The sequence below is a fragment of the Oryx dammah genome, unplaced genomic scaffold, assembly GCF_014754425.2.
Source record: "Oryx dammah isolate SB20612 unplaced genomic scaffold, SCBI_Odam_1.1 HiC_scaffold_27, whole genome shotgun sequence".
Classification (NCBI taxonomy): domain Eukaryota; kingdom Metazoa; phylum Chordata; class Mammalia; order Artiodactyla; family Bovidae; genus Oryx; species Oryx dammah.
In genome coordinates, this window is record NW_024070211.1 from 80,298,614 (window position 1) to 80,315,710 (window position 17,097).

The 17,097-nt window shown below is 35.8% G+C and overlaps 1 protein-coding gene across 1 annotated transcript in view; it reads right to left on the reverse strand.

Moving 5' to 3' along the window:
• The window catches only part of LOC120854136 (low-density lipoprotein receptor-related protein 1B-like), a 248,703-nt gene that overhangs the window by 13,766 nt on the left and 217,840 nt on the right, over window positions 1-17,097 (reverse strand). Inside the window, exons 2-3 of the mRNA XM_040227932.1 lie at window positions 10,391-10,510; window positions 6,009-6,137 (exon numbers count right to left, since the gene is read on the reverse strand). Of these exons, the coding sequence (XP_040083866.1) occupies window positions 6,009-6,137; window positions 10,391-10,510 (249 nt within the window). The remainder of the gene's footprint in view (window positions 1-6,008; window positions 6,138-10,390; window positions 10,511-17,097) is intronic.

A 17,097-nucleotide genomic window follows, 5' to 3' on the forward strand; every position in this document is an offset into this window, starting at 1 on the left:
GTGATGCCATCCAACCATCTCATCCTCTGTCATCCCCTTTTCCTCCTGCCTTCAATCTTTCCCAGCATCAAGGTCTTTTCAAATAAGTCAGTTCTTCACATCAGGTGACCAAAGTATTGGAGTTTCAGCTTCAGCATCAGTCCTTCCAATGAATATTCAGGACTGATATCCCTTAGGATTGATTGGCTGGATCTCCTTGAAGTCCAAGGGACTCTCAAGAGTCTTCTCCAACACCACAGTTCAAAACATCAATTCTTTGGAGTTCAGCTTTCTTTATATTTCAATTCTCACATCCATAAATGACTACTGGAAAAACCATAGCTTGGACTAGGTGGACCTTTGTTTGCAAAATATTGTCTGCTAATTTTTAATAGGCTCTCTAGGTTGGTTATAATTTTTCTTCCAAGGAGTAAGCATCTTTTAATTTCATGGCTGCAGTCACCATCTGCAGTGATTTTGGAGCCTCCCAAAATAAAGTCTGGTCACTGTTTCCATTGTTTCCCCACCTGTCTGCCATGAGGTGATGGGACCAGATGTCATGATCTTAGTTTTCTGAATGTTGAGCTTTAAACCAACTTTTTCACTCTCCTATTTCACTTTCATCAAGAGTGTCTTTAGTTCTTCTTTGCTTTCTGCCATAAGGGTGGTGTCATCTGCATATCTGAGGTTATTGATATTTCTCCTAGCAATCTTGATTCCAGCTTGTGATTCCTGGAGCCCAGTGTTTCTCTTGATGTACTCTGCATATAAATTAAATAAGCAGGGTGACAATATACAGCCTTGACATACTCCTTTCCCAATTTGGAACCAGCCTATTCTTCTATGTCCAGTTCTAACTGTTGCTTCCTGACATGCATACAAGTTTCTCAAGAGGCAGTTTAGGTGGTCTGGTAGTCCCACCTCTTGAAGAATTTTCCAGTTTGTTGTGGTCCACATAGTCATAGGCTTTGGCATAATCAATAAAGCAGAAGTAGATGTTTTTTCTGGCACTGTCTTACTTTTTCAATGATCCAGAGGATGTTGGCAATTCAATCTCTGGTTTCTCTGCCTTTTCTAAATTCAGCTTGAACATCTGGAATTTCATAGTTCACATACTGTTGAAGCCTGGCTTGGAGAATTTTGAGCATTACTTTACTACCATGTGAGATGCAATTGTGAAGTAGTTTAAGCTTCTTTGGCATTGCTTTTCTTTGAGAATGGAATGGAAACTGACCTTTTCCAGTCCTGTGGCCCCTGCTGACTTTTCCAAATTTCCTGGCATATTGAGTGCAACACTTTCACAACATCATCTTTCAGGATTTGAAATAGCTCAACTGGAATTCCATCACCTCCACTAGCTTTGTTCGTAGTGATGCTTCCTAAGGCCCACTTCTCTTCACATTCCAGGATGTCTGGCTCTAGGTGACTGATCACACCATTGTGATTATCTAGATCATGATGATCTTTTTGTATAGTTCTTCTGTGTATTCTTGCCACCTCTTCTTAATATCTTCTGTTTCTGTTAGGTCCATATAGTTTCTGTCCTTTATTGTGCCCATCTTTGAATGAAATGTTCCCTTGGTATCTCTAATTTTCTTGAAGAGATCTCTAGACTTTCCCATTCTATTGTTTTCCTCGATTTCTTTGCACTGATAGCTGAGGAAGGCTTTCCTATTTCTCTTTGCTATTCTTTGGAACTCTGCATTCAAATGGGTATATCTTTCCTTTTCTCCTTGCCTTTCTCTTCTCTTCTATTCACAGCTATTTGTAAGGCCTCCTCAGACAACCATTTGGCCTTTTTGCATTTCTTTTCCATGGGGATGGTCTTGATCCCTGCCTCCTGTACAATGTCAGGAACCTTCACCCACAGTTCTTCAGGCAATCTGTCTATCAGATCTAATCCCTTGAATCTATTTGTCACTTCCACGGTATAATCCTAAGGGATTTGAAGAAAGCAAGTGCTATGGAAACAATTTCTAACACTGTTTGGAAGTGTGCTCCTATGGTTTATACAGGTATTATAATTAGTCTTACTTACAACTAAGTGTTAGTTGCTCAGTTGTGTTCTACTCGTTGCAACCCCGTGGATGGTAGCCCACCAGACTCTTCTGTCCGTGGAATTTTTCAGGGAATATTATTGGACTTGGTGGCCATTCCCTTCTCCACTGGATGTTCCCGACCCAGGGGTCAAACTTTGGTCTCCTGCATTGTGGGCAGAGTCTTTACTATCTGAGCAACAATTAAGAGTTCCTGCCTAAAAAGTGTCTCCTTACTCTCACCCAAATCAGTGAATACCAAAGTATAAGTTGTAACAGAACCCCAAGGTTATTTAATGGGCTCTCTTTTCTCTCTACTCTGGTTCCTCTATGGCAAAGAAGTATGCTCTCTCTCTCACTGGTACCATTTAAGGCAGTGCCTCTCCCCTGATGAACACAGAATTATTTAGTGCTCTTTATTTTTCTGCTACTTTAGTGTAATCAGTAAAGCCCTACAGGTACCACAGAACTGAACACTGAGGTAAGTACTTGCCTTCAGCAAGTGGTGAAGACATTGAAAAGTACAGTTAGAGGAGACTGAATTCATCAGTTCATTCAAAATTGCCAGTAGTTTGTAAATTATACACCCTTAACTATTATTTTTACTCTCATAGGTTCACCATGGGCCCACTGTCAATCAGGGGGGGCCCATATTTAATACATATTTCTACAACAAAATCAGCCTAAGTTAAAAGAAAGTTAAATTTAAAAAAAGAAAACAGAATAAACAAAGAAAAACATTTCATGTTCAGAGTTGATGTCATTATTAGAATTGATTTCAAAAAATATAAAAAATATACAGGATGTCTTATTGGATACCTATAGATGCCTGACAGTTACTAGATTTAATGTTTGCCCCATTCTAAAATTATGAACAATTCATTATGACATTCACATTCTAGCATGCCTCCTCCTACCTAATAATATCAAGTATGCATAGTTAATTTTTTTAACATAGATTGCAGACTTTCTTCCATTTGGAAATTAACTATTTTGATATTGTACAGATACTTGGACTAGGCTACCTTTGAAGTTGCTCTCAACTTTGAAACACTTGATTCTATATTGCAGTAATCAGGTCAGTCTTACTAAGTGTAAAAAAGGTTTTGTCTATACTGCATGGATTATCAGGTATGAAAAGGCCTTCTGCCTCATATTAATCTTTTCTTCCATCTGCCACACAGACTAAAATGCCCTCTCCTATTAGAAGCATTTCTTTAAAAAGAGCTTGAATTTTACTTGGATTTGGTCATTATATTGCAAAAATGGGACAATCAATTAACTTAATTTTCCTTATTACTATCAAATATTACATTGAAAATAATGTTCCACAGGCAAGCTTTCAGGGTGACTAGTTGGGGAGCAATTGTGATTTTATTTTGTTCTAAGCTAGTTCACCACCTTAATAGCAGCTTCCCAACCTACTGATTCTGCCACTCTGCCTTCACATAGAGGGTTACTTATCCTCAGAACTTTTGCTTTCCCTTCTATTATCTAGTAAGGCCTTTGCAGAACTTTCCTTTTGTGTGCAATTCTAGCTGCCTACGGTAGTCTTTGGGTTTGATTTTTTAAATTAATTTATTTATTTTAATTGGAGGTGAATTACTTTACTATATTTAGTGGGCTTTGCCATACATTGACATCAATCAGCCATGGGTGTACATGTGTCCCCCATTCTGAACCCTTACCCTCATCCCTCCCCACCCCATCTCTCAGGGTTGTCCTAGTGCACCGGCTTTGAATGCCCTGTTTCATGCATTGAACTTGGACTGGTGATTTCACATATGGTAATATATATATATTTCAGTGCTATTCTCTCAAATCATCCCACTCTTGACTTTCTTTTTAATTATACAAATGCATTGTTTAAATATCCATGTGACCTTTAGAACTAGTCAGTATATGTTATAGACTTGTACTCATTTACAATATTATTCATTCTTCCCCAATTACAAACCACAGGAACATTCCCATGAAAACTGTGTATTGTTCTAATTATATACTCCAATATTATCATCAAGCCAACCACTTAGAAGTGAAGGCATTTATATATTCCATCATCAATAGTAGAGTCATCAAATATCCTTGATGCATAATTAATATCATATGCCAGCTCTCTTTGTTTACATTTCTTTTTGTCAGAAACCAGTCCATGTAAAAGAGAGAAAGTCCTTCTTTGAATAAGGTTTATTATACAACATTCTCCCTGTGTATTCACAGCAATATTGAGTGGATCAATAAACGAAAAAGCCTTCTACTTCTTTCATTTGTCAATATATTAATTCAGAACTCTCAGTGGTGGAAAAAAAGAGTAACATATAATTTGACCTATTTTTTCTGGAGAATTATACCTGAAAATAAATAGGACCTCATAAACCAAGTCAGCAATTGAAAGAAATAAACAAGAAGTAAAAGAGTTCCTTTCTTGGTAATTTTCTATACAAATATGTTTTGTAAATCATTAAGCATACTATCTCAGAGAAATAGTTGAGATTGCAACATGAGGTTATGATGTAAAGGGAAGCAGCAATAGCTTGCAGAGCAAATCCAATGCTTTGCTCAATTTAGTTTCAGGAAAGGGAACCCAGTCCATGTCTAATTTCTCAGTTGCTAATAAAAGTGAGTAGGGGGACATTGATTAACTTATTAAAACATCATAATTTGAAAATACATGAAATGAAACCTAATTTGGAGGAAGTTAGAAGATGCCAGATGGAATACCATGTATAATCTTTTCATATATTGTCTCCAAGCTAATTCATTTCATGCACACACACACACACACACACACACACACACAAACAGTGTTATCCTATCATCAACAGAATACCTCATTAGCAAACCAACAATACTTAGGGTTTACTTAGACTGAACACTGTGAAGAAAACCTAGGCTTTCTATGCATGTAAAAGATAAAGGGAAGGCAGTTTTGAAACATGAAATGAAAACGCTTAAGAGGACAACACTCGTTTTAGTAATCTTAATTAGAAAGAACAATTTGTTCTTTTTCCTTTCTTCCTTCCTCCCTTCCTTCCATAAATACACACTGAATACTTACATGTTCCAGGCAATTTTCAGAACTGATTAAGTAACAGCAAACAAAATTGATGAGTTCTGTACTCTCATAATGCTTATATTGTTCTGGGTAAACCCAGTGACAAACAATTACATAAATAAGTTCATTTCAAATGGTAGTGCTATAAAGAAAATAAAACTGAAAAGTCATACTGTTATAGAATAGGTATGAATAAATAAGTATAGTTGGGAAATAAGATACTGTTGGAGAGAGTATACACCCTTAAATAGAATGGTCAGAGGTCATTCTGAGTGTTGACATTTTAGCTAAGACTTGAATGATAAGAATGTGACTATCTTAGGGAAAGCATTGTAGGCAGATCAAACAGCAAATGAAAAGACCTCAAGGAAAGAGAGAATGGCTGAAGGAGAAGGAAACTAGGCTGTCTGGTGTATGATAAAAGGAGAAGTAGTAGGAGATGAGATGAAAATTAAATGGTACCAGATCATTAGCCTTTAGAGGTCCTATGAGAAGTTGGGTTTTATTCTCAACATAAGTGAAATTATTGGGTGATTTTAAGCAAAAGAATGGTGTGGCCTGGTTTATATTTTAGCAGATAACTTTATTATGTGATACATGAATTTTAGAGGGAAGCAGTAAGCCACAGAAACCATTTGGGAATCTATCATATAGTCCAGGAGAGAGAGGGGTAATGCAAATCAATTAACCCATTTCCTTTGAACAGGTTTTTTTGTTCATTATAAGCTTCCTGTAATGCGAGGAGTTTTGTAGTGATCAGTGACAACTAAAAGAACTGCTCTGAATTTGTAAGTATGGATCAGTGAATTAAAATGAAGGAAAGATCTATTTCTTCAAAGTCATATTGCTATAAAGCAATATGACTTTTTTCTTTTCTAATGAAAAGAAACTATAAACAGGAAATGAAATCTGGAAGGACAAAAAAATAGATAACTTACCATTTTTGGCTTTGCAGGATCTATTGTCTGGCTGCATTATGTAGCCCTCCACACAACTGCAAGCATAGGATCCATACGTATTTATGCAGGACTGGCTGCATGTACCATAAATAGCACATTCATCTTGATCTAAAAGGAAAATTGGCATCATTTCTAAGGAGATTTATTGTTGGGTACTTTTCCCCCCCTGAAGAATATATTTTTTTCCCCAAACTTTGGAAATAGGCTATTTTTTTTTTTAAGAAAGAGCCAATTCCAACATATCTTTTCAAAATCTGAACATAAAATTCATTATTATTTTAAGAGTTATGGACAAGATCAAGCTTAAAATAAAGTGGTTTACTTTAAAGGAGAATTTATTTGCATTTTTGATGGCCAGGCTAAAAGTCTTTGGCTATTTGTGTAAAGGCATTACATGCACTCTGATGAATATTTGCTCCAGAGTTCTAGTGTTTATAAATCTGTTTTTTTCAGTATTTTAACAAAGAACTAGTCTGGAAACACAATTTTCAATGAACACATTAAATGAAAGTTCTGGGCCAAGATATGTAAACTACCCTCACTAGATAAAAGGAGGAAACTTAAATATTTATCAAAAAGAAAAATTTTATCTTATTTTTTATTTTAATATCTATGGACCTCCACCTATTTCTTCACTCCTTCCACTGCCAATACTTTTTTCCTCCAGCACTTGTCCAAACCTCTATAAGCAGCAGGTACTTAATGATTGTTCACCAACCAGACAAAAAAAGCAATCTGTCAGTTAATAATTTAGACAAATGTGTATTCAGTCTGTCCTGTGTACCAAGCACTATACTAATCCCTTAAGAAACTAAAACTGATAAAACATGGTTTCAAATGTTGAAACAAGTCTAGTGAAATAAGAATCTCATTTCTATGCATTTCCGTATAATAATGGCATTCTAGTTATGATAGAAACAGAGAGAGGTAAACGAACCTGCTTGGAATTGAAGGGAGGATGTTAAGTGAAGGCTTCATACTGAGCTGAGATTAAAGGATGATTTAGATTTCCTCAGACTAAATAAAAATGGATCAGATGGAAAGAGGTATTGCAGTTAAACAAAACAGCATGTGAAAAATCATTGGGATGACACAGTAGGGATTTCAAACAATTTCAAGTGGAATAAGGGTAAATATAGGGAAATAGTAAGAGGTAATATTGGGAAAATAGTCTAGGGATGAGATAATGAAGTTATTTGCATGCTAAAGTGCTATAACCGTATAGGCACTGGGAAACATTAATTATAGGAGTTTTATGATCTACTTTGTATTTGAAAACTAAATAAAGTCCTATGAAAAATGGATTAATGAATATAGAGTAAGAATCTGGCAAAACTACCTATGTGCTAATTTCATACAACAAATTGTGTTTAGAAGTCATAATAGTTTGAACTATAGTGGCAGTAACAATGGAGAAGAGAGAATAGACTCAAATGTTTTAAGAAATAAAAAAGACAACATGTGAGACTAGATTGGATATGTTGGAAGTGAATGGTGGTTTAATTTATAAGAAATATAGATTTGAAACCCCCCTTAGGGTATACCATGGTTTCTCTGGTTGCTCAGAGAAAAAAATCCACCTGCCAGTGTAGGTGACTCAGGTCCATTCCCTGGGTTGGGAAGATCCCCTGGAGAAGGAAATAGCAACCCACTCCAGTATTCTTACTAGGAGAATTTCATGGACAGAGGAGCCTGGCAGGTTACTGTCCATGGGGTGGCAAAGAGACAGACACAACTGAACATGCACTCACACACTTTAGAGGATATCATGGGAGGAAATACTGATTGGATGTGTTTAATTTGAGATGTCTGCAGAGCATCCTTGAGTAAATGTTAATAAGTAGTTGGAAATATGGGACCAGTGAATAATACAAGGTGAGGTTGGTCTTGGAGATTCAGAGAATCAATAGCATATGGATAATAGATTTTAAAAAATAGCAGAGACTTGATCCCACAAAGAGAAAGGGTAAGTCAGAAAATGGATATAGAAAAATTCTGCAGGATACCAATATTAAAAAGGCAGGCAAGAAAGAGAAATCCATGAACCTCCTCTCAAGAGTGTTAAGTGGATTAAACTGCCTGGGTATAATGAAAATATCTATTTGGTCTTTGTTCTCAGTTTCTGGCAGAGTTTCTAACCTTTGTAATTTTCTGAATTATACAAAGTAGGTTTTGTAATTATAATGCTGCTGCTGCTGCTGCTAAGTCGCTTCAGTCGTGACCGACTCTGTGCGACCCAATAGACGGCTGCCCACCAGGCTCCCCCATCCCTGGGATTCTCCAGGCAAGAACACTGGAGTGGGTTGCCATTTCCTTCTCCAATGTATGAAAGTGAAAAGTGAAAGTGAAAATGAAAGTGATGTCACTCAGTCATGTCTGACTCTTAGTGACCCCATGGATTGCAGCCTACCAGGCTCCTCCATCCATGGGATTTTCCAGGCAAGAGTACTGGAGTGGGGTGCCATTGCCTTCTCTGGTAATTATAATGAGGCCTTCTGAAATACTCTCAAATCTAAACTAATGAGGTAACTCACGGTGGGACCATTAGATAATCTCAGAATGGGATTGGTCATCAAAAGGCCAAAAATGTGATCAGAGGATAGAACTCAATCCCATCCTCTGACCCCAAGCAAAGAAAGGAGTTTACTAAAGAAAAGCAAAAAAAAATCCTGAGTAGTCAAGGAACATTTAAATTGAGAAACTAAGCCTGTTGTACATTATGAAGCAATGAGCCTCTATGATAAGAATACCTGGGCTCTGGAGATCTGCATTTTAGTTCCCAAGTATTTTACTAAAAAGAGGTGCAGACTTAAGTAAATCACTTAATTTTTCTGGGTCTCACTTTTCTAATTTTGTCACGAGGATTTTAAAAAATATTCTCTGAGGATTTTTCTAATTTTAAGATTATGTTTTTAAGGTAAAAGTTAAAATATTAAAGCAGAGGTTTAAAGTAATGAGCAAAGCACCAATTTCTTTGGAAAATATTGTTTATACGTGTTGCTGACAATCTAGATATTCCTCAGTTTTATACATAGATTCTATATTCCATGTTTTCCTTATATAGATTTTATATACCATATAAGTTTTTATATTGTGGACACACACACACACACATACTTAAATATATAAATATAATAGAGTTCTATAGAATGGAGAAATAACCTAAAATAGTTCAATATGGCTGAGTAGAGTCATTTTGGGAACTAAACATTTGGTGTATGACATTCATGAAGGCAAAATTAAAACATTAAAAATATAAATATTTTATGTTAATTATTATTCAGTTCAGTTGCTCAGTCATGTCCGACTCTTTACAACCCCATGGACTGTAGCATCTCAGGCTTCCCTGTCCATCACCAACTCCCAGAGCTTTCTCAACTCATGTCCATCGAGTCAGTGATGCCATCCAACCATCTCATCCTCCATTGTCTCCTCCTGATTTCAGTCTTTCCCAGCATCAGGGTCTTTTCTAATGAGTCAGTTCTTCCTATCAGATGGCCAAAGTATTGAAGCTTCAGCCTCAACATCAGTCCTTCAATGAATACTCAGGACTGATTTCCTTATTTCATTATTATTGCTATTGGTCAAATACCAGTCACCAGAATTCTAATCTGAAAGTTGAAGGAACATTACAAGACTGTTATTAACCTAAGTTGGTTAATAATAGATTACTACACTGCAACAATGTAACAGGAATAAAATATTGAGAAGGTTAAAATAATTAAATTCAAAGTTTTAGTGACTAAAACATACCCTATGTTGATATGTCCAATGTTTGACATTACTGCAATATGAATTGAAAATTTATATCATTGTATGAGGAATCTAAAATATGGAGAAAATGAACTTATCTAGAAAACTGAAACACACTCACACACATAAATACATTTGTGGTTGCTCAGGGAGAGGGGCAGAGGGAAACAGATGAACTGGGAGTTTGGGGTTGGTAGATGCACAAAGTACTACATTTAGAATGGATAAACAAAAAGGTCCTGCTGTATAGCATAGGGAATTATGTTCAACATCCTGTGATAAACCATAATGGAAAAGAATATATAAAATGATCTATATATGTGTATAACTGAGTCACTTTGCTGTATAGCATAAATTTGTACAATACTGTTAACGAATTATACCTCAAATTAAAAAAAAAAAAGAAAATTGACTTTATAAAGGCTTATCTAATGTTTATATATGTGGTTTTGAGGGAAGAGCCAACTTATAACTCTCAAAAAAAACAAACAAAACGTGAACATAAATACTATGTGGAACACATGGTAAGTGTGCAAAGATATTTTATCAAATTTCTGTTAACTAAGCCTCTATTAAAATAAAACAATAGACTAACATGTCATAGTTACCTTTACAACTTCTTCCATCTTCTTTTATTTCAAATCCATCCTCACAGTAACACACTGTACTATTTCTGACCATAGCACATTTATGCTGACAATTCAACTGCTGGCAATTGGGCAACAGTTCTGTGGAGGAAAAACAAAGATATTATGTCTTTCTAACCATGCACACATGTATACTATTTAAATTTAAGTGTTAATATTTACACAGTGCATACTGTAATAATAAAGCTTTGATAGATTTCCTAGAAAGTTTATGTACTGGCTTACAAAACAAACAATATTGATTCCCCCCAAAATATTGTGGATTGCATTTGTATGAAGCACTGTCAATAAAATTTCAGATCAATCTATTCAGTCTTTCACTTTCCCCCTTATTACATATGTTCAAAGTCACAAATCCTTTCAAATTTGGTAAATTAAATTATTTCAAGAGGAAAAATGTCAACTCAGTGGTTGATTTCACCAGTTATGCCTTTCCTATCTGACATATCCATTGATTTTCTATCTTTTGTGGCCTTGTTTTGATTTAGTAATCCATGTATAACCCTCAGAGCAATCAATGTGAGTATATTCCATTTCAATAATTTATCTTTCATTGGTGGCAAAATATTAAACACTGGACATAATATATTTCATTATATCTAAATCTTTTCAGAAAAAATATGTCACTGAAACCAAAGTTAACAAGACCTCAGAGCAAATTATGATTCAATATGATAAATACATGAAACAGAGATGAACTGACAGACATGTTCATTGCACAAATAATTTCTAACATCAATAAGTTTGCTAAACTAGAAAAAGTATATGGATAGAATATATGACTGACTGTAGTATCTGAAAATAGGGATATTAATGGATTGTGGCAATTTCTTTTTTTTCCCCAATAGGGAGGAAAATAAAGTTTTTAAAGGTGAATGATTCAAAATAAATATCTGCCACAGACTTAGCTGGTGTTTCAGAAATATTATAAATTTTGATAAAAATACATGAAAACCCCAATGTGTAAAAGAATAGCTAGAACATTCAAACCTAAAACTTTTCTATTTTACTAAAAATTAATTATCTATAGTATTAGCCCATTGCTTTTCAACTTTTATACAATTATTTTATGCAGCATCACTTCTTAAAAATTTAAAGCTCCTTCTTAACAGTCACCTGCAAATGATGATCTTGTTTCCTATTTTCCTGAGAAAATTGAAGCTATCAACAGAAAATTTCCACAGATTTATGCTTCACATTGTCTTTCTTGCTTTTCAAATCTGGTTAAACTCATAATGAAAGCTCCAACCACAATTCCTGTGCACAAATCCCTGCGCCTTTCACTTACTCCCGGATCAGTTTAGTTTTTCTCAACTTTCTCTCTTAATCATTTTTAAAAATTTATATTAGATCAAATTAAAGCCTCCAAATCTTTTTGTCAATTAAATTTCACTGGAACATAATCACAGTCATTTGTTTACACATTGCCTATGGCTGCTTTTACAACCAGTGCTCAACTAGTTGGCTGAGTTGAGTCATTGGCCCCCCAAATCTAAAATATTAATATTTGCTATATCCCTTTACAGACTGTTTTCTGATCTTTGTATTAACTTATTTTCAGCATCAAACATAATTTTATTAAAAAACAAAAAAAGCTTGATCTCACTTCCTCTACTAGTCACTGTTGCTCAATTTCTCTGTTCCATTTTATAATAAAAATTTACAAGATAATCCATACTCACTGCCTCTCCTTCCTCTTTGTTTCAATCTTGAGCCCACTCCATCAAGCTTTTATCTCCATTGCTCTAGAGACTGCTCATACATAAATCTCCGATGGCCTTGATGTTGATAAGTACAATGGCTTTTCTCAGCCCTCAACTTACTTGACCTATGAGCAGCACTTCACACTGCTAACTACTCCTTCCTGATACACAGTCATCATTTTGCTTCCAGGTCCTGGTTTTCCTATTTCACAGCCTCTTTTTTACAGTTCCACATTTTCCTCTCAACTTCATAAGGCTGAAGTGCTCTGGGGTAGAAACCTGGTTCTTTTTCTCTTGCCTAACAATATGCTACTAGTAAATTCATTATCATAGCTTCCCCTCTAACTGGAACATACTCCAATCCCACAACTTGAAAGCTTTAACTTGTGCCCTCTTTAGCGATTTTAACTGCTATGATTACAATTGAGACTTCAAATCTATTTACCTTTGAGATGAAAGTGAAAGTGAAAGTCACTCAGTTGTGTTCAACTCTTTGCGACCCCATGAATTTCACAGTCCATCTAATTCTCCAGGCCAGAGAAAGGAGTGGGTATCCTTTCCTTTCTCCAGGGGATCTTCCCAACCCAGGGATCAAACCCAGGTCTCCCACATTGCAGGTGGATTCTTTACCAGCTGAGCCACAAGGGAAGCTGGTATTCCTTTGAGATACCTGGAACAATTTCTGCTTCCTTTATATAAATTTAACCAATATATGAATCAATTACATCTGATTTTTAGGTTTGAAATTGGCATTATAAATTGCCAATAAATTATAAAATGCCAATTATATGCTAATATAAACATTAATATTTACATAATGTGCAAAGACCAGTCATTTGGTCTGCAAAGTGTTATTAATAAAAATAGGGACTGAATGTGTTGTGCTTAGCTGCTCAATTGTGTCCAACTCTTTGCGACCACATGGACAGTAGCCTGCCAGGCTCCTCTATCTATGGAGATTTTCCAGGCAAGAATAGTGGAGTGGGTAGTCATTCCCTTCTCTATGGGATCTTCCCATCTCAGGGATCAAACCCAGGTCTACCATATTGCAGATAGATTCTTTACCACTTGAGCTACCAAGGAAACCCATAGAATAAATGGATCTTTAGAAATTATGACATTTTTGTTTTGTATGGTAGTTATTTATATTTTGGTTTCCTCCACCAGGATCTACAGCTATAAATTATAAATTTAAATATATACATGTCTATACATACATACACACACACATATATCAAGTTTTTTAAACACGAAATCTCTTTGAAACCCTAGACCAGTCAAAAATATAGATATTATTGTAATTTAAAAGTTCCAGATGAGTAAACTTACGGTTGATAACTAATTTAACATTATACAGTAAATATATGATGGTGACGGTATTCAAAAGTTGAAATCAAGGTCAAGTTGACTATAAACAAAGACTATGTTCTCAAATCTCAAAGAAAGGCAGTGCCAAAGAATGCTGAAACTATCACACAATTGCACTCATCTCACACCCTAGTAAAGTAATGCTTAAAATTCTCTAAGCCAGGCTTCAGCAATACGTGAACTGTGAGCTTCCAGATGTTCAAGCTGGTTTTAGAAAAGGCAGAGGAACAAGAGATCAAATTGCCAACATCTGCTGGATCATTGAAAAAGCAAGAGAGTTCCAGAAAAACATCTATTTCTGCTTTATTTACTATGCCAAAGCTTTTCACTGTGTGGATCACAATAAACTGGAAAATTCTGAAAGAGATAGGAATACCAGACCACCGGACCTGCCTCTTGAGAAACCTATATGCAGGTCAGGAAGCAACAGTTAGAACTGGACATGGAACAACAGACTGGTTCCAAATAGGAAAAGGAATATGTCAAGGATGTATATTGTCACTCTTCTTTTTTAACTTATATTCAGAGTACATCATGAGAAATGCTGGCCTGGAGGAAGCACAGGCTGGAAGCAAAATTGCCGGGAGGAATATCAATAACCTCGGATATGCAGAAGACAACACCGTTATGGCAGGAAGTGAAGAAGAACTAGAGAGCCTCTTGATGAAGGTGAAAGAGTAGAGTGAAAAAGGTGGCTTAAAGCTCAACATTCAGAAAACTAAGATCATGGCATCTGGTCCCATCACTTCATGGCAAATAGATGGGGAAACAGTGGAACAGTGTTAGACTTTATTTCTCTGGGCTCCAAAATCACTGCAGATGGTGATTGCAGCCATGAAATTAAAAGACGCTTACTGCAACCCACTCCAGTACTCTTGCCTGGAAAATCCCATGGACAGAGGAGCATGGTAGGCTACAATTCATGGGGTCACAAAGAGTCGGACACGACTGAGGGACTTCACTTTCAATTTCACTTTACTCCTTGGAAGGAAAGTTATGACCAATCTAGGCAGCATATTGAAAAGCAGAGACATTACTTTATCAACATGGGTCTATCTAGTCAAGACTATGGTTTTTCCTGTGGTCATGTATGGATGTGAGAGTTGGCCTATAAGGAAAGCTGAGTGCCAAAAAATTGATGCTTTTGAACTGGTGTTGGAGAAGACTCTTGAGAGTCCCTTGGACTGCAAGGAGATCTAACCAGTCCATCCTAAAGGAAATCAGTCCTGAATATTCATTGGAAGGACTGATGCTGAAGCTGAAACGTCAATACTTTGGCCAGCTGATGGGAAGAGCTGACTCATTGAAAAAGACCCTGATGCTGGGAAAGATTAAGGGCAAGAGGTAAAGGGAACGACAGAGGATGAGATGGTTGGATGGCATCACTGACTCAATGGACATGGGTTTGGGTGAACTCTGGGAGTTGGTAATGGACAGGGAGGCCTGGCGTGCTGCAGTTCATGGGGTCACAAAGAGTCGGACATGACTGAGTAACTGAACTGAACTGAGTGCTCTCAAAATGCCTCTAATTCCCACTGTACAGTTTGGTGATAGTTGAAACCATGGTTTGTTTTTTTTTGTTGTTGTTGTTGATTTGTCATTCTAGGTTCAGTAGTGTGCTAGATATAAGAAGTGTTTTATAATTTGTATAGGATCAATGAACCAGTAAATCAATAAATAGCTTAATTTGAGGATGAGGATTAACACTCTCAGACGTCCTTTCTAATCCATTAAATTAAACCATGTTCTAAAGATAGTTAATTTACATCTTTAAGTTAGGTAATTGAGTTGTCAAATCTGGTTTGATTTTAGTGGAATCGGTCTAAAATTGTCTTTACTACATATGCTTACTTTAGTTCAACAAGAAACATCTTTTCAATGCTAATGACATCAGCTGGGGTTTGACAGATGCAAAACTGCTTTAGACAAATTAATGACTTACAACATGAGTGTCAAAGTGAGTTGGGTTAGATGGAAAGCAGAACAATGTAAAAAACAACTATAATTCACAGCAGAACAACACATATTCTAAATAAAAATACAAGTGACAAGAACTGGAAAGAGTAGAATATAGGAAATGGAGATAGGCATCTGGAAAAACAGGTTGTGAAAGAAGGGAAATTTAAACTAAAATTTAAAAGATGAATTCAGTAGACAAAATTATGAGCATGTACTCCAGATAAAGTAGACAATATGAGAATATGTTCTTTTTTTAATAAAAGAATATTAGAGATAAATATAATGATGAATAAGCCTGTATGGCTAAAACATAATATTTTATGTGGTAGGGAATGGGACTGGAACCATTATTAGTAGTAGTATAGAACAAGATTAATTCTTAGATTAAGTAGATTTTTCTGTTTCAATAGTGGGAAGCAGGAATAGTTGAGGCAGAAGTGATATTACCCTAACTTGTATTGTTTTAAAGTAGGAGAAAGATAAGTAAAAGATCCAGTGAAGAAAGAAAAGCTATCTAAAAGGCTAGAAATTGGGAGTATGAATTTTTAGACAAATGGGTGGCCAAAAACTTGGTGCAGGCATAATAACACTGAGTTAATAGCACTAATAAAGTGAATTAAGAATAACAGAAGGACTGGAAGTTAAGGAGAAATAACAAGTTTGCTTTTGACTGTTTGGTTTAAAATGTTCACAAAAATACTCTAGGGGAGACTTGAGAATTTGAGTCTGAGAAGAAAAGTCTGAACTAGAAATAGAAAGTTGGAAGTCACAAGCTATAATTGGTAATTGAAGTCCAAAGAGAAAATAACCATCCCTTTAAAAAAAGAATATTTATGATATAAATCAAACCTAGAAAATTTTAAGTGTGAAAGGCAAATTTTTACGTGTCAAAAAAGAGTGAGAATTAATTAAATATATAGATGAAGGAACTAGAATGCTTCATAAAACCTAAAGAAGAAGAACAGTCCATGGATTTGATCAATAATTTGAGACATATACTTGGATATATATGTGTGGGGGATATATATATATATATATATATGTTGCAGGCTGGATGAAGTACAAACTGGAATCAAGATTGCCGAGAGAAATATCAGTAATCTCAGATATGCAGATGACACCACCCTTATAGCAGAAAGTGAAGAATTATAGAGCTTGTTAATGAAAATGAAAGAGGAGAGTGAAAAAGTTGGCTTAAAACTCAACATTCACAAAACTAAGATCATGGCATCTGGTCCCATCACTTCATGGCAAATAGATGGGGAAACAGTGGAAACAGTGACAGACTTTATCTTTTTTGGGCTCCAAAATCACTGCAGATGGTGATCGCAGTCATGAAATTAAAAGATGCTTGCTCCTTGGAAGAAATGTTATGACCAACCTAGACAGCATATTAAAAAGCAGAGACATTACCTTGCCAAAAAAGGTCCATCTAGTCAAAGCTATGGTTTTCCCAGTAGTCATGTATGGATGTGAGAGTTGGCCTATAAAGAAAGCTGAGTGCCAAAGTGTTGATGCTTTTGAACTGTGGTGTTGGAGAAGACTCTTGAGAGTCCCTTGGACTGCAAGGAGATGAAACCAGTCATTCATTGGAAGGACTGATGCTGAAGCTGAAACTCCAATGCTTTGGTGACTTGA